This window comes from Seriola aureovittata, chromosome 20, assembly GCF_021018895.1.
Source record: "Seriola aureovittata isolate HTS-2021-v1 ecotype China chromosome 20, ASM2101889v1, whole genome shotgun sequence".
NCBI lineage: Eukaryota > Metazoa > Chordata > Actinopteri > Carangiformes > Carangidae > Seriola > Seriola aureovittata.
The window spans coordinates 11,492,107-11,516,057 of NC_079383.1; the positions used below are offsets into that span (position 1 = coordinate 11,492,107).

A 23,951-nucleotide genomic window follows, 5' to 3' on the forward strand; every position below is an offset into this window, starting at 1 on the left:
TGGTTATCTGGTTGCTAGGCGCACGCACACAGGTCAGGAGCTGCCATTGCCATGGCAATGTGAAAATCTGCCCAGAATTTGGCTTCTACATGGCTTCAAACAACTGCAAATTATGAGAAAACCGTTACTTCTTTTCATAAACTGAAAAGACCGTGCCAGACACTGAAGCCAGAAGTTTCTACAGTCTCTATTTTATTCAGATATTCCTTAAAATGAGTGAGTAAGGTCAGTGCGAAGACAGAGTGAGATTATTTTGAAAAAAAAAGCCGATTACATTAGGTGTCAATGAGACTGAGACAGGTATTGCTGCCGGACTCGGCACCCCTGTTTAAATTTTGTGCAGACCCTGTCTGTCAAAGTTACATTTTATGAATCCCAACAACTATGTCTACATTTTCAGAAATAATTATTTGTCTCCTTTTTACGGTTTGGCCGCGAGCTCGAGTTAAAAATAAAAATAAAGGTTATTTTTTACTGCTTCATGCACTCTAGCCAACTGACGCTTTCACTCTAACTTTGAAGAAAAAGTGATTTGCACTCCTCCTTTGAGTGCTCACAGTTTGAAAAGTTTACATGTTATGTAAAAACAGTTCCTGTCTTTTTGAGAGAGCAGAAGTTTTCCTCCGTTTTACAGTTTGAATCACATTTCTACGTGCAGGTATGAGAGAGCTGGGTGACTCAGAAAAAAGGTGCAATTTTGTAGAAAAAAGGTGGGTTTCTAAAGAAAATTCCAATGCATTTCTAATGCATTATTTATTCCCAGTTTTTTGGGAATAACTTTGGGAAAAATTGGAATTTTAACACCAAAAGTCATAGCACCCCTTGCGGGATCAAGACGCACGTTTTGATGTATATATTACCGGGGTTTTCTCAAAGCTGCGGGACGAGTTACGCGCCGAAATTTGGCGGAAGAATAATAAACCCGAAACAGAATATTAATAGATGCTCTGCCCCGAGGCACTCCTCTCAGCTATTCTAGCTGTAGAGGAGTGCCTCGGAGCTGAGCACCCGTGGCACTAATAAAAAAATCAAACATTCTTTACTAGCACATATATAAAGTCAGCCTGTATTTCACATATAGATGGGAACTGGTTTATGAGAAGGTTTTACATGTCTGTGGCTGCTTCTCTATATGCATAAAGACAGGAGACTCATATTAACACTCACAGAGTTTCTGGGCTACATAATAAAAGCTCTTTTTCCTGGAGCAAAGTAGACCAAGCGAGATGGTGTAACATCAGTTTGTTAATGGGCAACATCTTTATCTAATTGAATTTTTTTTCCAATCTAGTGCTGATTTACTTGCTGAAGTGAAATCTCATTATTTTCTGTTCAACTGAAAGCACAGAAGTCTTGATATACATCATGGTAATCTGTTGCCATTATATACTTGTCAAGACACTTGACATATCCCATTATTTTCTGCAAAAGAGGTTTTAAAAGGCATTTTCTTTCCCATGAATTGTATTTTGACAGCTGTACATTTGGCTTCTTCTTTGACATTTTCACAATCCCTTTTTAATTTAATCTGATACATAAAATGACAAGGGTGGGTGAAGGATGTAAAAGACAAGATATTTTCATGTAAACGAAAACGTCCTTTCCAATAAATCTAAGGTTTTTGTCAACAAGCCAACGATATCCGAAGTAAGGTTTAATATCCAGATACACACAAGCAACATATGTGGCTCACACATACCACAGCATATCCATAATCATATGGCAAGTCAGCTATAGCCAGTCAGTAGGAGTGGTGATGTGAGTATTTGAGAATTGGAACTAGTCTAATCTGTTGGGCTCATGTGAGACCAGAAGCCAAGTCACATAGTCCTTCCTCCTCTTCGCAAGATGATGTAAGAGAGGAAAGGAGAGGAGAGGACATGGAGGACAGTCAAAGGCTAGCACAAGTGGAGTGGGGGGGGGGGGGGGGGGGGGGGGGGGGGGGGGGGGAAGAGGATGAGGGGGGTAAGAAAGTGGAGAGGAAATCAGAAAACTGGAGGTTTAGAAGGAGAATCATTTTGTCCACTCATACAGCACAGCAGAAACTACAGTCACAACTAAAATCATGATTGTCCTGGGAAAGCAGCCTGGGAAAAAATGTCAACAATGCCTGTCGATGGGAAATTCATCCATTACTGTATGTTAGACGTTTCACTTCTGCTTTGGTACACAGCAGACTGTTCTTGTTTCATACAGTACACCTTTAAAAACAACTAAACCATTATTTTTCTGTATCGTCTGGGCAGTACAAGCTCTTTTAATGTCTTAGTGTTTATGTGTTAGGTTTTCTGTTTTTTTATGCCGTCTTGCTGCAAAATAATTTCCTCTTGTGGGACAATAAAGATATGATATGAACTGACAGAGCATGTTATTTGGCAACATTATTTGGCTTTTTCAAACCAATATTTCAAGATCAGCATAAGCCACATATAGCTATTTCTTAGCCCTTCAAGATAGCCCTGTTGGCTTTACAGTGGCTAGACGTGCTGTCTGCAAAAAGGAAAATATAATAATGTGTCAGTAATAACAAACATGAATTTTTGCTGGCATTGCGAGCTAGTTATATTGTAGCTGTATCCCTCTACCTGCATAGTAGAGGACATCATTTCTTATGATTATGATGGTATTAACTTTGTCCAAAATAACCTTCACTCAGTTATGGTCACGGTGTATTCCTGAACGCTCCCTCATCTCGATCCCATCCAGTTCCTGACCTGATTTATCCCCTCTGTGCTCTCTTCATTCATTTAATCCCATGTACCAGGGTTTTGAAATAATGCTTTGTAGTCAGCCACAGAGGCAGACCGATCTGTTTCAGCTGGGTCAAAACAATGTTATCTGGAGGCGGAGGGGAGCTTGGATGAAAGCTGCACTGCTGCTGTCCTACACAGGAACAATTCACTGAGGACGCAAAGTGGCCTGAGCCACTGCAGGGATTAACTGGCAGAATGAAACCATGGGCCAGCGCCCCCCTAGTCGGTCACCATCACCACTGACACTCTCACACAGAAGGACCAACACGCACCATTTAAATCCCACCCACAGGTGCACCAGCAGCACAGAGTATTTTCAAAATTAAACTGCAGCCATGGAATAAAGTGGTTGTCTCAAATCAAATGAACACTTTTGTCATGAAATTAATTAAAACTAAATGTTAGGAAAATACAAAAATACAAATAGAAGGCTCAATCACCCACCATGAACTTAACCCTTGAGATGTGTGTGTCTGTGTGTGTGTATTTGTCTGTGGAAAAATCTTTGTCTCCACATGCCAGTGAGAAAGTAATTAAGTGAATCAGTCAGCAGGGGGGAAACAATGTGTGAAACAAAGTGACCGATCATTTAACAAAGCAATGAGCAATCATGCAAATTTGTCTGTAGTTATTCTGTTCGAACAAAACCTTGTATCTCAAAAAAAAAAAAAAAAAGGCCATTTTGATTTTTTTTTTTAAACTTGAGGAAGAGTAATGTCTCTGGCCAAATCAGCAGAATTGCTTTAATCACAACATGACACAACATTGCACAGAGACAGAAGGCTGCTCTGCAATCAAAGACGATGCAGAGGACAATAATTAAAAGATAAAAATAAACAGTTAAAGAATGGCAGCTACACAGAGGCCATGTGTGGCTGATTTAAAAAAAAAAAAAAAGCAAGAGGATGAAGTTACCTGGGAGATCAGAGAGCGCTCCTCTCTCGATAATGTGCTTCCTGTATAGAGTCTTCAAAACCTTGGCGCTGCCGAACCTCTTGAAGCGACTCTTCACATTGTTATAGTACCATTCAAGGGACTGTGTCCTCAAAATCCTGCAGACAAACAACAAAGAAGGAAGAAAGAGGAATGATATTGAGTCATAAAGAACAGATGGCAAAGAAACTTGAAACTGGAATCCGATTTTATTATAATTACAACAGGATTAAAAACTTACAGTTCAAGCCAAGACTTCCATTAAAATCTGCTTAATTTGTGCGTCTTTTAATTATTAAAACGTAAATAACCAAAACTTGAAAACTTTTTAAATCATTTTAAGAAATATTGAAAGCTTTCTTATGATAAGAGTCAGGCAGGACTGTGTTATTTTTAATAATACTAGGTTTGTGTTTGCTGTCACTGTCATACATAAGGATCTGCTCTTTGATATGAAGAAAATATTGGCTTTTTAAGGAGATTCAGAAGTGCCTCTCCCTCTTTGTGGAAGTTGTATTAAAGATATCATAAGTATTTATGTACAATACTATTATGCAGAATCCAAACAGTGTACTGTGTGTATTACTGCAGTGGATGCTTGGGTTTTCTAAAATGACGTCACATCATTTTCCAGGCTTTTCCTCATTTCTTGGTGTACAGGCCTGTCGATGCTTGAATGCCAACCAGTCAGACCTCAGCATGGACCAGATAATTACATAAGCAGACATTCATAACAGAGAGGGTTATGAAAAGCCCTCAGAAAAGCGCTCCCTTTGCAACCAGTGTTGTGTCGGATTGCATGAAACTCTGCCAACTTTGTGTTTAATCTTGCAGTCAATCCCTTTGCTTTTTCATGCCACTGTCATACACAACAGTGAGCAGAAACAAACACAACAACACAAAGACAGATTTACTGTTTAAGGGAATTGCACAAACACACCGTATTCATTTACACACTATTTGTTTTCATTTTCCATTTATCATGTGCACATTTTTGCCGTTATTTCTTCTTGCTGTTTTTTTTCTTGTTGTTGAAAGATGCTATACAAATACATTTCAGCTCAAATGACATGACAAACCTTCAGTAAAACTAATGAGACGCTCACACAGGCATGTATATTTTTATATTCATACGCTTTATGTGTGCAACTTTAAGTAGAAGCAGTGTATTTGTAAGTGTTACCTATGTGTGTTTTCTCTGTGGATGTGTCAACATTTTATAGCTAAGTATAGCTCTCAGCATCCTGAAGGCCTGTGGCACCTACTGTGCATTAATCATTTATTAATCAGCCTCTGACAACTACTTTATTAGTGTATTAATTAATGTAACGAGTGGACTTACTGTTACTGTAAGTGAATTTCTTTGTGAGTTACTGACTTCTGTGCGTTTTTTATTTCTGATCTTTTTGTATATAACTACTGATGAAGAAGTTTTATATAATCAGGTGAATATAATGGAATTGGTTAATTCTTTTAAATTTCTGTCTCTAATGAATATTTTTCTTATGGTCAACAAATCCCATGAAACTAACAAGTATTGGCAGTGTGGCTAAACCCTCATATTCCTTTGTTAAAAACACACCAACAAGCCACACGGTTACACTGGGTTCATTACAATGAACATGGGCACATTTGTTTGTTTTGAGTTATTCCAACATGTGCCTTCTGCCATATATGTATTAATCCACGGCTGAAAATAGTTCCCAACAAATCTATTATGTCCGTCTATTTGAGTTATGTTTGCTAAAAACTAAGGTGCCCAGCTGATTTAGGAAATTGCTTAGTCTTTTCCAAAAACAGAGTTATATATTTATGACCAGTTCTTCAGGCTTGAAGCTTTGAGAAGGAATGGAGAGGCCTGACCCTGAGAGCTGAGGCTGGAGACTTGAACTCTACATATGTAACAAATGTGTCGTTGAGTCCATTTCCCTGATTATGAAAGAGCAATGAGGAACTGAGAGAGTGCACACAGTACATGAGAGAGTGTTTCAGAGTGTGTGTACATGTTGATGCCTCTGCTCAGTGAAGAGACAGGCCATTGAAGGAGAGGGTGAAAATAGCCATGCTAATAAAGGGATCCTAAGTGTCCCTGAGGCAGCACGGGCTGCCACATCCCTCCCCTCCCTCCTTCTACCCCCCCCCCCCTCAGTGGATTCTCTGCCTCTATCTGCTGGGCTGCTCAATGGGCTTCACCTCCTTAATTTCATGCCACGGGTGAATCTAGTCACTCTAATGGTGGATGCTGAGCCCCAGTGAGGAGCCCTGGCTCTTTTTTATCTCCCTCTGGGCCCAAGGAAGAAGGCACAGAAATGAATCTCGAGGAGCAATGCAGCTCCGAGGAGGCATCATACAAGGAGGAAATACAAATAGGTTTCATCCGTACTCTGAAATGAGCTCAAACCACACGGAGTAACCTTTGAACTAAAAGACATATTGAAGAAAGTGTGCAGCAGGTATGGTGGAGATATTGTTATCCGTGTGGAATCATAATTGACTTTCAAATTAAACTGAGGCTGGGGCCGTGCATGCTGCTCAAGCAGTAGGGTTTAATTATATTTGATGATGCTGTAGAAAATAACGGTAAACATTTAACGTGATGTGTATGTATGCAAACCCGGCTGTGTTGTGGAACAGCCTGTACTGTCATTGATCTTGTAAAGCTACTACATCTTTCAGGATTTGCGGTGGAGATGAAAGTACCAGAACCACCTGCCCTCTGACTGGACTCTGGCTTTGTGATCGGACTGTGGTTGTCCAATCAGATTGAGCTGTAAAAACAGGGTCAATTAGTACTTCAGCACCACAGACAGTGTGGGAACTTTGAGCGCTGAGTTTTTCAGGCAGTTTTCTGCTTTGTTTCTGTGTACACATGTTCACAAAAGCACTTCTTTCACAGCGTCTTTGTGTAATCCCACCACTGACATCATTTGTTCAGAGATTTTACGCACAGACAAAGGTTCATTTCCAACTACATCCTCTGGAAATATTTGTGAACATCATTTTGCAAGCTCAAAATCCTACAAGTTGAGCTCATACATGCAGACAACCTCAACAAGTTGAGAAATCCAAAGTTACAGTTGTTAAACTATATTAATTGGAGAATTACTGTCTGGGAGTCATGGTCAATTGGTAAGCCTATTTATAGTATCTACAGTATACATCACATACACATTTTTTTCATTTTTTTTTATAAGCATGCATACATGTTTTGACTTCATGTAGCTCAGCTTCACAGTAGTGCAATGCTCTCAATCCACTCTGCTCGTCAATCTAATTGGCACAGAAATAGATGATAAGTAAATACAAATTTCAGCGTCGGCCTCTGTTTCCTTGTATGCCAACTACACAAACTTGTTGAAATTAGCCAAGCTTTCCCTCTCAGAAATACAGAGAAAGAGAGAGAGAGAGAGAGGGATTTAGGACAGTGGGAGAGGCATCTCGATGAATGAAGCATGACATTGCTTCCCTAGAGTGATCTGATCTAAAAAAGAGAGGAAGAGGGGAGGAGAGTGGAGTGGATAAGCAGAGGCTTTCAAGCAAGAGCTGCACTGCTGCGTGAGCTTCTGCAAATACGCATTTCATAATGAGGTTGGGAGATTCCCTGATGCTTGGCTGCTGCATGAATAAGTGAGAGGGATTCCTGTGGATGGTCTCCTGACACTGGTTCTACTCTTCCTCCTTCATCTCCTCACTTGCCTTAGGTCAGCTCTGCATGCCGGCCTGGGAACCAGTGCCTCCCTTCTTACACTCTCCTTTCCTCTTCTCTCCAGCCCCTTTGCCCTCTTTACTTCAGAATAACAATTTGCACATCTAAATGAGGTCTAAATAAAATATATAGAAGATTATGTCAAAGGAGTGCAATAAAAAGTATCTGACTTTGCTGAGTTTCCACCTCCCTTGGCAAAGGGAACTATTACCATAATTGACTTTCTGAGCCTTCTAATGAATTGGTTCAGCTTCTGTTGAAGCTGCTGTAGAGATGGGGCAGAAGAGCAAAGGGAGAAGAACGAAGGGTGGGGGCTGACTATAACAGAACATCAAATAGACCCTATTCTCTTCTGAAGACTTGCAGAGTGACTGCTCTTGTTAATAGAAGAAAATAAGAAAAAAAAATTTGATTTTTCTCAACTCCAGGGTTAGATCAAAGCGCCTGATGTCTGGGAAGTTAAAACCCTCGAGTTGTGACGTCTTAATGAGTGAAAATCTGGAGGAGTTGTATCTAGTTCTTGCTTTCTTTAAATTAACTCTAACATTGTGTATAACGGATAAAACCTTTCCAAGTTTTATGAAGGAAAAACAGAGCAATGAAAAACTTAGGCGATACCAGCTGAAACCTAAAGAGGTTTAGTTTATACTTCTGTATGTTTTTATTTATTTAAAGTATTATTAGAGGAAGATAATTAGCTAAAACCATAATTCAGCTTAATTCAGCTTTCAAGCCCCAAAATGTACAAAAATATGGGTTCAGTGAATAATTTATTAATTGGATAAGGCCCTATACATATCACCCATGGCCACCAATGGGATGGCTCCACATAGTTTCACTCTACTCTTGGCAATATTCATTGAACACTAGCAGCTGCAATCTATCAAAACACAACCATCAAGGGTAAACAAACTAGTCTTTATGAGAGCAGATCATGTGTTACTGTTCCATCAAGATCCCCAGTTATCCCTAGTTTTCCTCCGTCCAAGCACTGACTTAAACAGTCAAGATCTACTATCATACCCTCTACCATACCCTCTGCATGGATGGATGAGACGTAGCTGCAGTTGCATCACTAATACACTTGTCCATAGGCAATATAAATGCATACTAAACGTAAATCAAAAATGCTTTTACATTACTTTATCAATTTGCCAATCCCTGAGGGAACAATGCATCTGTACTCTTACCTTCCTCCAAAGGGAGGCCAAAGGTCATGGCCAGGTACCAAGCTCTAAGTAATTCAGTGTCTTGTTCAATGGAACTTAAACGGGGTGCAAGCTATGGTGTAGAATCATGTTTGGCCCTACTCACTGAATGAAACTTTCCCTTTATTACTATTCTACATCGTTTCCACAAATATGTTCTCAGCTGAAAACAGGCTAGTCGAAAAGTGGGGGGATATTAATATTGATTAATTGCTGTGATGAGGACTCTGAGAAAATCTAAGTCCAAACAAGAATTAATGGCCTTCATCCACAAGTCTTGCCGCTTCTGTGGTTATTTATTTGTACATGTCAGCGTACATTTGTGCAAGAGGGAGAAGTGGGAAAAAGACAATTTACTGTCTCTAAATTGCTGTAAATTGTGGTTTCTTTGAGAAAATAAAACATAAACCACGAAAATCTGTGTGTGAGTACAGCTATCTTTACCAGCATGATACTTTGATGTTTACTTGCCAATGTGAGTTTACTAATAACACAAACTACATTTGTTTTTATATAAATTTCAAGTACTTATTTCTAAGTTGTGTAGGTTGTCATGTACTGTATGCATAAAATACAGTGAAAATATCTGCACATTTTAGGCCTTGTTTTGCATATTTATTGCAGAGATTCTCCCTGAACGATGCCATCTGTCAGGCCACACCACAGCACTAAATGTTCTTCTGAAATATATTTAGTGTGGGCAGAATAGGCCGAAGGACAAAGAACAGGGTCATGGGTCAAACCTGGTCACAGCCGTCCTAACCTGTTGGCATGATTTAAAAGCGTGTGCAGTTTGCAGGAGGCAGGAAAACGATTCTCTTACAGCAGTGGTCTTGTACGTAACCTTTCTAGAAAGCAGCAGGAATATTGATCACCTGCCTGGGCCTCTGTGATGGACATACCGGCAGAAGTACAGCAATATAAAAAGAACTGTATAATGAGGTGGGTAGAGATGTACCTTACTTTACTGCATGCAATCTCTCCTCTAACTTTCCTTCTACCTTCTTCTGTCTGTTCTATTATATTCCCACGTTCTTTCTTGAATGTCTGCTCTATTCTTTTTTTCTTTTATGTGTGTGTTTGTGCTCCTGCTGCACACAACTGTTCTGCACTCAGTATAAACACACATCTCAGCTTAATGTAAATCGCAGGTAACATGGCCAGGCTGCGACCAAAATAATGCTTTGCATGATGGTCGCTTATCAATTAATTTCAAATGAGACTTCTTATCGAGAGAGGATGTGTGCCCTTACAGTGTATGACCATAAGAGCGGGATCTATAGAAAACACTGAGTGTTGGCAGGTTCTCCTATGCAGAGCAGCTGGGGTCATTAAATGGACAGACCTCTGTGACTGGACACACATTTGAATGCAGCATGTGCTCCACAGCAGTTAAAATTCGCAAAATTCCGATTGTGTTTCTGGTATATTGCAACATTTAACCTGGAGAGCGATTGCAGGTTCACTGTAAGGTATTCTGCTACATTCTGCTACATCCACTTCCCTAACCTACGCCTCTAAAAAGTCTAAATTTAGGAGCAGCACAGCTCTAAGCAGTGGTCAGGCAGTTTACTCTGCCATCTCTCCCTCATGCTCGCTCTTTCTTTCGAGACCTAAAGCTGTCATCTTTACTCTTTCCCTCTCTCTCTCTGTCTTTCCCTCTGTTTCTCTCTCCCTCTTTAATGCCCCACTCTCTCGTCAGACCTTCATTCTTTCAGGGCGTTACAGATGAATGTGTCGGCAGCCAGGAGAGCCTGTGGCACAGTATGGAAGACTGGAAATGAGTTATATCAGGACAAAGTGCTCTCAGACAGAGCATGAATGGAGGGACCAAAGTGAATTACAAACTGCTCATACGGTGTCTAGTTTCCTAAAGCAGTAGTTTTAGGAGTTAGACTGTCAAACCTACAGTATACCACCTATATAAAAATACGATGAGACCTTGACCCTTACATACTGTAGTTTTTAAAGCAAACATGAGTCTAAATAATCAATTTCTTCCCGTTAGAAAAATCTAATATTATCTTTGTGGACGAGGCACATAGTTTAGAGAACAGGATCTGATTACAGAAATGTTACATAAAACTTTCATAATGGTCTTTTCCCTGAATACAATATCCTTTTTTATTATGGCACTTGATAGGCTGGTATCATCCTGGCACAGCAACAGATACATGTAATAAGACTATTAAGACTGTACCTTTGTACTTAATACAGTAGTCATTATCATCTTACTTCAGAGCAGCTCTTGAGAATTCTCACCTCAGGTTATTTTGTGAAACATTTTATTCCATCATGTCCAGAGGTCCTGCTACCAGATTGTAATGACTCATCCATACTGCATTTAAAAGATTTAAAGCCCCTTCAATGTGGTTTGGGATATCTGAGACCAAATTTGACAATCATGAGAGATACATGGTAAAGCATAATATATGTAATACAAAAATATTTGCTCATCATTCCAAACCGGTGGCCTTAGGTTACAATTGTGAGACACGTCCCCAATGGCTGATTTGGAGCTCAGCTAAACGGACGCCAGTGTTATACTTTCCACATCCGCGAATATGCAAGCATCTGCTAGGGGTCCACGTGACATAAAATTCATCATTGGAGGGTATGCACGAGCCTCTGGTGCGGATGTCAGCGTTGTGTCCGCGCGGACAGTCCATTTGAGACAATTAGGTTAGTTCTCCTCACAGCTGGCCAGATGTCACATCATTTGTTGTTGTTCAGCTGCGCATGTGGGTCATTTTAGAAGGGAGGTCTGTTCAAAATGATATCAGATATAGGTCACTTTGAGACACTCCATGGAGACCAAGCAATCTGCTAATGAAATGACCAAGCCTCTCAGGCAGGTTTTTCCCAGGTTGTAGTATACAGTGTTATATAAACATACAGTATACAGTATTTCAGCTTGGATGTATGGAACATGTGGAAAAGTGAGATAATCTGCTCTAAGCTGCCTGCTTCTGCACAGCCAGAGCACCACATGGGATTTTAAGAGGAGCATGTGGAGAGGCAGAGCTCCGCAGCAGCCCAGCAATGTGGGAAACGTAGTGACAGAATAGAGTGTGGTTACGCTTTCCACCACTCAAGTCTTTCTCCATCTGGCTATTCTGTGTGTGGATATTGGATAATGAAAACTGCAGCTCCCTGCAGCATTTATCTGAGCAATTATGTGGAACCAAAATCATGCAGAGCCAATATGATGAGAGGCTGAGAGAGGCAAAACAAAACAAAATGTAAACATAATTAATTTGTTCGATGTCTCAAGAAAGCTTGTGATGGTAATTAAATCTCAATAAGGTGGCATCACTGGATTTTTGTAGGTTTTTTTTTTTTTTAAGGTCACAGTAAGGGAGGGAACCCTGGTTTTATCCTCTTAATGTCATCAAACACCTCAGCCAGGAAATGAAAATCCACTGAAATAACAGGATTTTAGAGATTACACAATGAGGGCAGGAAAACCTTTTTTTCTTCTTCTGATTATTCAATTTTTTTCTATTGCCCCTGATACAGGGTGGAAGGGGATCCTTATGTGGTTGTGAAATTGTTCAAAGTGCCAGTATATCCATCAAAACCACCCGTCCTTCAGAAATGCTCATTTGCTCTTTTGTTATTAAGCTCAGCTGAATAATAATGTTAGCTGAATGTGTATGCGATATAAAATGTAAAAGCAGTCATGATAGAAGGAGGCCCTGGGTCAAGGTCATTAACTTGATTCAAACCCTTGAAAGTGTGCACAGGTCACTTTAAGAGAAGGGCAAACAGGACATGGGGGTGCGGGCGGGGGGAAGAAACTGAACCTGCCGAAGCACAATGCACTGAGGTGTCAGTCTTAACAGCCTGCTAGGGAGCAGAGGGAACCAGCCAGACAACACCAGACCACATATATTGCTGTCACCTGTTAGAGACTAAAGAGAAGAGCAATGGAGGGGAAAGAGAGGACAGTAGAGGACGGGGGAAAAGGAACTACAGACAAAAGGGGAGAGAAAGACACAATGAGCACTTTCATATGGGGCATTTGTTCCTTGAGATCTATTTTTAGAAGTTTCTTTTCAAAGCACATCCCCAGTCTATATAATCCATGGGATTGTGTGTGTGTGTGTGTGTGTGTGTGTGTGTGTGTGTGTGTGTGTGTGTGCGCGCGCGCGTTTGCGGGTGTGTGCGCGCGCTTGATAAGCCAGGAAGCTGTGAAAGAGGTTTTTTTTTTTACCAGAGAAGAAGAACATAGTGCATGGGAAGTGTTTCACAGAAGGTTGCAGAACAGCTCCAGACATCAAGGTTTGACATTTGTGGCAGGCGTCCGTCTAAAGCTATGACCTATACTGTGACCTCAGGAAGGTTGAGTAGAATGGAAATGTAAAAGTTTGAATCACTTGCTTTTTGCATGATGGGAAACTGTCTGTAAAACACTTTGTGTCTGAGGAGAAATAAAAACACACTCCAGATTAACAAGGTTCCAGGTTGCATTTGTGCTGCAGAGAGCTCACGTCCTTGGCTTTGAATACATCTCTCATTAATGCACCAGTGTCATTTATAACCTGAGCAGAGCTTTAATGTTCTATACACAGGAGAGGCCACGCGTAATTGATGAGAAATCACTTTAACGCAAAGTATTTGCAATGTTTTAAGTGCAGATTGTTGCCTGTCAAAGGTTAAAACATTGCAGTGCGTTGTGTCTGAAATCAAAACACAGAGGAGGAATAAAGACTCATAGTCTGAAGACTCAGAGAAGCACATGGCTTTCAAATCCATATCCACAAATCTGATCACTAACACCAGCGTGTCTGGCTCGATTTATGAATACTTTGAATGGCGCTGCCCCAGGAGACCTCTGTTTTTCTCTGATAAAGATAAAGACATTTTAATAGCCCACAACAAACCAGCGCCTATTACATTTAAGTGAGTGCTTTGTCTGTGACCATGCAAGTAGGACTGCATTCTCCACTCTCTTGAGTGTGTTTCATTGGAGGAAAGGCAGCCAAAAAACAGACCAATAAAGTTAGCCATTTCATTGCACTCCCATCTATTTGGGAAACCAGTGAACGGCCTGCTTTCCCAAACAAGCCTCTGGCAGCCCTCCCATCGAGTTAGTCACACAACACCAACCAAGAAACAAAGACCATCACTGGATCAGCAGGCTACTCTTACAACTCCTGTCTTTCTTTTCCAACTTGATGTCAGTCTCACTGCCTGTCTGCTGTCAGGCTGAAACACCCTCCCGCATATTAGTGTTCACAAATACACATACATAGAATGCATTTAGTATATATATATGTATATATATTTTTTAATAACAGAAAAAGAAAACTGCCTGAAATTGAACACAATTTTCTCTCAGTCTCATGCGAATTAGAATTATGAATATTTTAATCAGACAGAATGTAAGTGAAGCGTAGAGCCGTGGGATTGAAAGACTGCTCTCACATTGGCAGCAGCAAAAGACCAAGCTCCCTGGATCAGTGCTGGAGTTTGTGCAGCGATTTTGGCAAAGTGGCCGTGGATGGAAATGCAGATTGTGTTACACCGTCTGGCCAACAGAGGCTTTTTACATAACATACTCATTACAAGAGAAGCCACAAAAAGATATATGTATAAAAGGCACTGAGAATCTTATATTAATTGCTATTAATCCAATAAATGCTTAGTTAGAGAAAATAACTAATGTGCAAGTACCAAGAATAACACCTCAAAAATACAGTTAGATGTTTACTTAATAGATCCATGCAACAGTCTATATTCAGTCATTTCAAATGAGCAGCACCACACAAAAAGGAACAGGGAGAAAAAACTGAAGCTGGGTGGAGAGCTCTCTGCAATTTGAAGATCAAGTTAGCAGTGATAAAGAGGCGTGATGGCTAATTAGATGGCAGATGTTTCCACTGTTAGTTATACTGCTATGAAAGTTGTTTTCAGTTTGCTAATCACAAAATGTAAGAATGACCTAATGCACACTATGTACACATTAATCAACTTCTACAGCACTAGACAGGGCTAAGGTTTGTGTACTTCCTCAATAATGCTCACCACTACCAACAACGCCTACATGCAACAGCAGGCATGCTGGCAACTGGAGACAGCTACTCAGCAACTTGGCCTCACACAAGGACGAAGTTGCTGATGGTTTGAATTCAAAGGTAGCTGTAAATACAACTGCATCTGATGAGCTGGTCCGGCAATTCTCAATCAGATCTCGTGGGCAGTTCAGGTGTATCCCTGGCAGCAGTTCCCTCAGCATACTTATGTGACCCAATTTGAACATAACTGGATGTGTTTACAGGTGGGTGTTTTCCTTGCAAAAGGCATTTACACATTTACATCCATCTTTCATGCAGCTGAGAAATTAAAGGATGCGTTTCCTGTTTCGGTGATCCAGATGACGAGCAGGTTAAAGCTCACCATTATTCATCATGCTCATTTGCATGGTTGGCCAAAAGATACAGTGTTGTTTTGACACATATGAAGGGTAATTATTCCTGTGATGGGACGTCACCCTGTTTTGTAAATTACACTGCTGGGATACAAACTGCAACATCACTCTCATACAGTGTTTACAATTTATGATCACCTCTGCTCAATATCACTAAATTTAATTTCACGATATCACATCCATTTTCTGTGCTGAATCTGGGGCAGTTTCATTGGACTGAGGGGCATTTGTGACCATATACCTTGAGCTCTCGCATGACACACATACACGCTGGAATAAGAGCAAACGCCACTCTGCCCGGCTCAGCCTGGCAGACAGGGCGTGGGAGACGGACAACGATGAATCATTGATGCTAAGCACACAGATCACAAACAAAACACAAATGCATAGACACACCAGATGCATGCAGGCAAACGCACGCAAAGACACACACACACACACACACATTTATCTCCTCTATCTTACTCATCCCTCCTTTCCCATTTACAGCGTGGTGTTTTTTCTCTGTGCCACCACTGATTTTGTGTTGACAGAGACAGATGGAGGGATTGAGGGGGCTCACCAACAGAAGAGGAGAAATCTCCCTCTGCCTTTTTTTACTTTGAGTTGAAAATACCATTAATAGCTGCTGTTGGTCTTTGTGTTTCTGGCTTGGACTTTGCTGCCTTTTTGCATCCATTCTCCTTTGTGCTTTTGTCACTTCCATGTCCTCGCTTTCACTCAAGCCTCTTTGTCTTTGTTTTACCTCAGAATCTGTAGCTCATAAAAGTTGGAGGGAGGCTTTCGGTTTCAAAATATTGCAGCAGAATGTGACAGAATAAATCAAATAGCGGTGAATGTGTTTATGACAGTCTCATTAGTGTAGAAATTCAAATATTCAAAAACATGGTGTTTATGTTTGATGTAAATGATGCCACTCAGACTAACAGTGTGGTCCTGCACAGTTGTCTTATGTATAATCAGGCCAGAGATCATATGAGAGAGACTGTATTGCAGAGGGGTGATGGTGTGAAGTAGGTGTGAGGATAACAGATTGCATGTGGAGATGGATGCCATATAGACAAAATACAGCGCCATCCATCAACTGATGTCTCCGGTGACAGTCGACTCCATGCATGACTTACCGATCACAACACCACCCTGGGAGGAGTCTGCCTCAGTGCGAGTGGACAAAAGTTGGCCATGAACCTATTTCACCAGGAGGACGGACCGTAATCTTTATGTGCAGTATATTTTATCTAGCATTTTAATTACCCGTGTAAGCCTCTTTAGGATAAAAAATCCCTCAACAGCATCAGAGGAGCCTGAAGCAAAAACATCTCAGGGCAAAAGAAGCTCAGCCAGAACACTATAAGATATAGAAACTATGGATAATAATAACAGCTGAGATCAAAGATCACATAGGGTTACATGTTGTAGGGCAACGTATGAGTTTAGTGATTAAGCTCATTTGGATGACCAGTATATAACACACTGCTGTTACAGCCTCTGCATTGCTGCTGTTCTTATTCCAGCTCGGCTTTGATCACTCATAAGAACCTTTGCCCTCTCTCTTTCATGTCAGTGTGTGCATACACAGGCGTGCATAGTACTCCCGGCTGGGGCAGGGGACCACTGCATTATTCATATCAATGCCATCACACTGAGTAATTGAAGCCATGAAGGGGGGGGTGGAAGGCGGGGGTGTACAGACACCTTCTCCCTCTCTCTCTCTGCCTCTCAGTAGAAATTGTTTTGATCATTATCAATGACCTCTGAGGGAGATCAGCGGAGACATCAAGGTGATACTCTCCAACTGAGGGCCAAGTCAATACTGAGAGAGATTGGGGAGGCCAGTGTGTGGACAGACATGTAGCTGCACTGCAGGCTAGTGATGATGCCAGTTACTGGAAAAATAAAACTCTTTCCAGACTTGGAAAACATAACATTGCTGGCTTCATTTCCATGTTGGAGGAATGGCTTTTTGTCGTTCAGACACACAGTAGGTACCTATTACCTAAATGTTAGTTATAGACCAAAAAGAGACAAAATTCCTGCACAGCATTTGGCATTGGGTATCCAAGAAGGAGCATTTCAACAGTTGAAAAGTAATGATGGGTTACCAGGTTGCTGAATGTTTGGGACACCTATCATTTAGCTGCAGCTTCCCTGCTTTGGCTCCGGCTGGGGACCTTTGTTGCATGTCACCCGTCTCTTTCTCCCTTCATTTCCCCTCTGTATCTGAACTATCACTCCCTCCCTCTACATTATATTATATATATCACATTTTGCATCACTGAGGAATTTTAAAACTTGATTTGCTCTTAAAACCTTAATTAAGGACTATAGTCACAGAGAGGGACACCTGCTGCTGTTTCTCACTAAACTTCTATCAAACCTTCTCATTAATTACATTTTCTTATTTTGGTGTGAATGCATATTATGTATTGTAATGTCTGTCAGTGCACAGGCATAGAATAAAAAGATGTGAAATTTGGGATTGTCATTTGTCATCCTGTTTGCTCATATGATCTATGTAAAGCATTCTGCTGGATATTCAAATAGATTTTTTTTTCTGTTTAACTCTTTTGACCAAAAAGCACATGAGAAAAAATAGTTATATATACCAATCTGTCATGAGAGGAATCTCCTCAACAACTTCAACTGGACTCAATTCCAGTGTGTCATGGTTTCAGTTTTCTTTGTGCATTGGAAATGATACTCGAGTGACGTGCTTTTACTATGGCATGCATTTAATCTCTTACAATGCATATTTAACCACGTGCTGCTGTGTCAATACTGTTAATCTGACAGCAGTCGTTTCAGACTTGAGCCACGCTGAATGCGTCTTTGAAATGTTACTACATCCAACCTCCTAAGATTGCCATTGTGACTTAAAAGTAAAGGAGATTTGGCCGCTTATTCAGACATGACGTAAAACTGCCATCACATTAACAAAATGAGGTGTATGTCTGAAGATACAGAACTGTGTGCAACAATCTTGAAAAGCATATTTAGCTGGATAAGGTTCATTTATATATATTTTTACAACACTGCACTGATGGTGCATATAGAAATACATTTCTAGATATGTATTTTCTGTGCATGTTTATAAAGTAGACATTGCATGTGTGAGTTTAAAGATGTGGCAACATAAAATCTTTCAACCTCAGACTGGAAAATCGAAGATTTCTGCTTGATTCTTGTTTATTTATGCAGCACAGCTCAGGTTTCTTGTCTGGATGTTGTGGCACCCCTCACTAGATACAAGCGCCAATGAATGAATGTTGAAGGAGGAAGCAGGGGTTTTCTTAGTGATACAGAGCAACTTAACAGATGTAAATATGTACAGTGGTGAGACGAAGTAATGAACAAATCTTAGTCTTTCATACTAGAGGAGTCTACAAGAGGAGTAAAGCAATGGCACGATGGAAGGAGGTGTTTTGATGTGTGTGTGTGTGTGTGTGTGTGTGTGTGTGTGTGTGAGTGTGTGTTTTGTGGCATGTGGAGGTGGTGAGGAAAAGGATTAGCAAGCATGACAAGCTTACCCAGAGACGTGTTTAGCCTACACTCTGCTTCATTTCTTCCTTCCCTTTCTTGTTTGTCCCCTAGTATCTTTGTCTGTCTTTGTGTTTGTTTGATTCGGTCTTTGTACTCAGATCCCTGCGTCCGTTTGTGTTTGAATATGCTTTTTGCCGCTGTTACTTTGTCCTACATGTTGTGTTACATCTCTGTGTGTCTGAGAGAGGATATGTGTGTGTGTGTTTGCAGACAGCAGAGATTGGTGTTTATCTGCCTGCAGGTATTTGAGGTGCTGACACCAGGTGGAAGCCTTTACGTCGGTGCGTGTCCGCTGCAGGTAGCCAGGCAATCTGATATTTACCATGAGTGCATCAACACAAACTGAGAAGGAGGAGGCAGGCAGGTTCAGAGGATGTCAAACTCACTCATTCATTCACTCACTCTGGCTGGGAATAGTGTTCGCTGAAACCAATTTACCCAAGATGTGTATGTTTCAGAAAGTGTTGAAGTAAACAGAAACAGAGTGTTGAGATGTGCATCCTGCGGCTGTTTGGTGGCGTGAAAAATGAACCCCCACCGAAGACGACTGGAGAAGATTCAATGTTTCAGAAAGAGGAAAGCAGAGACATAGAACGAGAGAGTGAGACAGTCAGAATGAGAGAGAGGGACTGGAGAAAATAGAGAGAGACCTTCATTCAAAATGCATGAATCCACAAGTCAGGCAGTCACTACAGAAGCTGCAGGGCTTCCGCAGCTCACCTCTGCAGGTGAGAGAAGATATACTTGACACAAATGGCATTTACACACATGAATACTGCAATGATTAAGTGCAGCTCTAACCTATATTAAGGTTGAAATTCAGTAAATGATTCAGATGGGATCAGCATCCATTTTTTAATCATTTAATTTTTAAAATGTCAAAATTAGTGAGAAATACCATTTGCAAGATAGATTCAAACACTATGTCTATTATTTTTTTCCTTACTGACCAAAACGAAATTTATAATGTTGTAAATTGGAAAAAAAGGCAGCAAAGTGTATTTTGCTGTCAACATAATTGACAAACCAATTTAGTACTATATAAATGTCATTTCTAGGACACAGACTTGGTTCATGTCATCACTACAACAATCACAAGACACACTACTGAATAAGACAGGTACACACATTTGTCTTACCTCTTGGTTATCCTGTTTTCTTTGTGAATAATTACCACAAGGCCAGAAACACTTACAATGGTTGCATTTGTGCACGTTTGTGTATCTGTGCACTTGTGTGCGTATGTAAGCTCTCAGGTCCAATGTGTGCACACAGTGCCTTACTTTGTGTTTTCATGTGTGTGCCAACTGCATAAGCATACATATGTGTCTGCTTTGATATCTCTCCTATAGGCAGCCCTGATATGAACGGCTGCTTTGATCCTGTTTGAATCAGACAGCATCACCCAAGTTCCTCTGTTACCGCTCTGAACAAATAGCCCAAAAGACCGAGACAGAGAGAGGGAGAGGGAGGGAGGGACAGAATCCAGGATTGCTATTGTTTCCCTGTCGCTTTGGTCGCTCTGGGCCACTGGGCATTTCGGTTGAATAGCAGCTTCCTGCGGGAAGATGTCCTGTGAAATTTAAGCTTCCAACAGCTTAATACTGATCTGTCCATATTTGTTATGCGATAAAGCAATCAGTTTTTTTTTTTTCCATACACATTTTCTGGACAGCAAATGAAAACACATATCCGTACTTTTGTGCAAGTCGCCATTGTAGACCTGTTTCTGCTGCAGAGGATGACAAAGATGGTGGAAGAGTAATGGAAGCTTGTCTGTCGTTTATTTGTTTACTGAATAACTGATAAATGATTTATGTTTGAGTTCAGTGCCATGAAAGTAGCAACATGGTGTGAAATCTCTCCTGCTCGGTTTGGATTGTACATATCATGACAAGCCGATCAACATCACCCTAATTAGGTGTCTCCAACTATGGAGTGCCTCCAATTATGACAAATGTTTCTGCACTTACTCCAGCAAACAGATGGTTTTATGGAGAATTTATGAATATATTGATTAATTAAAAATAGTCATTTTCATAGCTATATTGCCACAGCAAATACCAAAAAACACTATTCACAAAGTACTAAGACTAAGGCAAGAAAAATACGCAGACAACACTCTCACTGTAGCCCACGAGGGCAAGAATACATGCATAAAGGGAGCTGGCCAGCAACAGCCTGCAAGTCCCACAAGCTAAGGAGGTACAGACTTAATAACATCAGATGATTTTAAACAAATGAGATCAAACAGCACTCCTCATTCAGGTGGGAAATCATGACTAAACAAGGTGAGTGGAGTGCAGTCAGCTCTGCAGCGAAGCACCGGCTAAGCCTCATTTAAAGCGCTGAAAAATGGGAGAGGAGGTGCAATGAGACAGAGGCCTGGAGCGATGAACAACCATTGATATGCAGTAGAGTGAAAGAGAGGGAGGGAGCAATAAGGCTGCGTACATACACACCATCTGAAGTCCCTCTGAACTCCAGCGGTACAGGGAAAGTGGGATACTGACATTAGCATATTCTGCTAATTGTTATTCATTTACACCGGCTCTATTTCCCAGAACATTAAGTCTAAGTGTGAGATGTGTGTATTATATTTCTCGGCATGCATGTGCATATGCTTCAAAGACAACTTGTGAATACACACCAGCCCTATTAGGACCTTTCAAAGAAATTGTGCACTATAACAGACAGTAATACAATATGGAGCAAATAGTTAAAATAAAAAACTAAATAAGAATAAAAACCTCCCACAACCATGTTTATGGTAGGGTTGGATTGTGGCATAGTGTAATCAGACTTTTAGTGGTTAGTTATCAATTAATTAATGAACTTAAAAAAAAACTGTAGACCACATACAGTACAACAATTCATTAAAGTAATCCACATGAATGAATTTGAGTACTGTGACAGCCACAGGCCCCATTATCAATCTCCACCTGCTGGTGAGTTGTGAGTAACTGCCAATAAAACACGCTCCAAATAAAGTTTTGATCCATGATTACATCGAGGTGTGATATGATTATGAGTGTTTGTAGTTTTGCTGTTTTAAGAAATAATGCCTTTCATGATAAATATAGAATTCAGATTAGCCACATCTGGCAAAGTCTGTATTTAGCAAGAACTAACCCCATCTTATAATCAGTCAACTGAGCCACAGTTCTGTCTATGTTCTGGTAACTCTTAATTTAAGCAGTGGCAAAGGGATCAACGTCTTTAAACAATAATTGATAAAAAGTAATCCGATGTTAACAGTATATATGGAAATACTGGGATAGTGGAAAGAAAACTAATATTTCTCAGTCATTAAAGGGGGTTCTTGGGTTGACAGGCAAGGAATGTGCAATGTGTATGAAAATCCTGCGGTGCCAATATCTTATTTCTTTCATGCTACAGAGAGTTCACTGTGGCAGCAGATCAGACAGTGTGATCTGCCTGAGGGAGGCATGAGGGCGCAAGAGAGTGAGAGAATAAGTCAGGGGTGAAGTTAAAGCAGGGGAAGAAAGATTACTATTCATGCAGCACCTTAGAGAGGTCTCTATTTAGGAGACAAGGATTATAATTTAGTGATATAAAAGTTTTGCAAAAGACACTAAACTCAATTCTTCATCAGAGAGCAGAGATCCACTTCATTGATCTGCCAACCATGCAGTTCACATCATCTCCTGCCAGCTCACCAGGATATGAGACACATCTGCACTGTGGGGCGTGTCCCATGCTAGAAATGTTGTTGATAGATCACATCTGCAGAAACAGCCGTCATAGCCCTGAGCCAGTAGTGTGGGGAGGGGAGGATTCCGGGGAGAATAGAGAGTCAATATGGACATTAAAATTTCTATTTGACTAAATCAGTGTGCGGTGGTTACTGAGATACACAGCCTTTCCTTTGTAAATGTTTGTAGATGGATTAAAAGTCGTGACCTCCACTGCCATGATTGAAACATAACTGACTTATGTTCTTTAGCTGCAGGAATAACCTGAATCTGGATCAAATGGTAGCCCATAGCTGCAAATAAATCTGTAACATCTGTATTAACTATTGTTGAGGATAAAGTTGGCTTGATTTACCACATTTAAGTCAAACTGAAATTTTAATTCTTCTCACTTTTGTTTATGGAAATATAAATTATAATGATTCTGCAGCAGTTCATATTAATTTTTCAAAAAACAAATTTTTTTGGACATTTGAGGACACAGTGTCATCAAGTAGCTGATTCAAAACATCTGTCCCTGTTAACAGATAGTCCTAATTTAACGATTGTGACGCTCATGAAATGTAGGTCACATTTGATGTGATTTTATTTGCTTTATTTTGAAAATATTATTTCTGGGAAATAATTATGTTAATATGTGCCAAAATGTTCAAATCTTATCTCTTGATAAGGGCAAAAGCCTTTTTTATATGATACACTTACAGCTACTTAGTGTTACCAGTAGGAGGCAGTGTGGCGATTTGCTTCTTCTCTTGGACTCTCCTTGCGAGTGGACTTTTGTTGACTTCCTCATTCTACTGAGCGAAGCTGCACTGAACAGAAGCAACGGTCGCCTGTCTCATTATTTCTCCTTTTTTACAGGTTGGTGGTGTTTCAAAATTTGTATATCTACATACACGTGTCACTATACATTTGAATAAGATGTCAGATCGATTTTGTAAAGGTACTGAATGTGTTTAAATAGTTTTCTGAACAGGTGGCAATAATACGAGTTTTCTGTGTGCCGTGGGTGAGCCAAAATGGCGCCACTGTATATATATTTTTTTGTGACCGAATTACATCGTAGTTTATGGCTCCAGCGCATTATATTTTGAGTTAGAAACTGTTCGGTTAGTACCGTATTTTGTTAATGTGTAAGTAAATTGAACGTTACAGTTATATATATATACATATTGGGATATTTGAGTATAATAAGCAGTTAAAATTGTTAAACTTTGCAAGTTTTCAGCTCAAGTCTTCAGCTCATACATTTATTGTGAACCAACAGTCATTAAAAATAATATGCTAATTTTCTGTTATTTGCACTATGAGTGAGGTTAAAAGAGGGAACAAGTGAGTACCTATACATTACATATTTTATGGTATTGTTTTCAGTAGTTGTAAACTATATGGTAAAGTCAGTTTATTGACTGAGTGAGAATATATTACTACAGTTGTATACTGAACTCAGGATTAGAAGTGGAAAATGTGTGTTGGATTGAGAAGCAAGAGGATTGTGTGGTAAATCGCCTATATGTATTTTGGTTTTGTGTTTGATATTCTGGATGTTGTATTGTTAAATGACATTTGAATATGGAATAAAATAGAAATACAGAATAGGGATAATAGAGAATGGTAAAGAGATTTTGCACATTGATAAATAAATTCTACTGAGCGAAGCTG

General features: G+C 40.2%; 1 protein-coding gene across 3 annotated transcripts in view; it reads right to left on the reverse strand.

Moving 5' to 3' along the window:
- The window catches only part of myripb (myosin VIIA and Rab interacting protein b), a 129,546-nt gene that overhangs the window by 36,513 nt on the left and 69,082 nt on the right, over positions 1-23,951 (reverse strand). For all 3 annotated transcript variants that reach the window (XM_056364655.1, XM_056364654.1, XM_056364653.1), the window contains exon 4: positions 3,669-3,805. In XM_056364655.1, the coding sequence (XP_056220630.1) occupies positions 3,669-3,805 (137 nt within the window). The remainder of the gene's footprint in view (positions 1-3,668; positions 3,806-23,951) is intronic.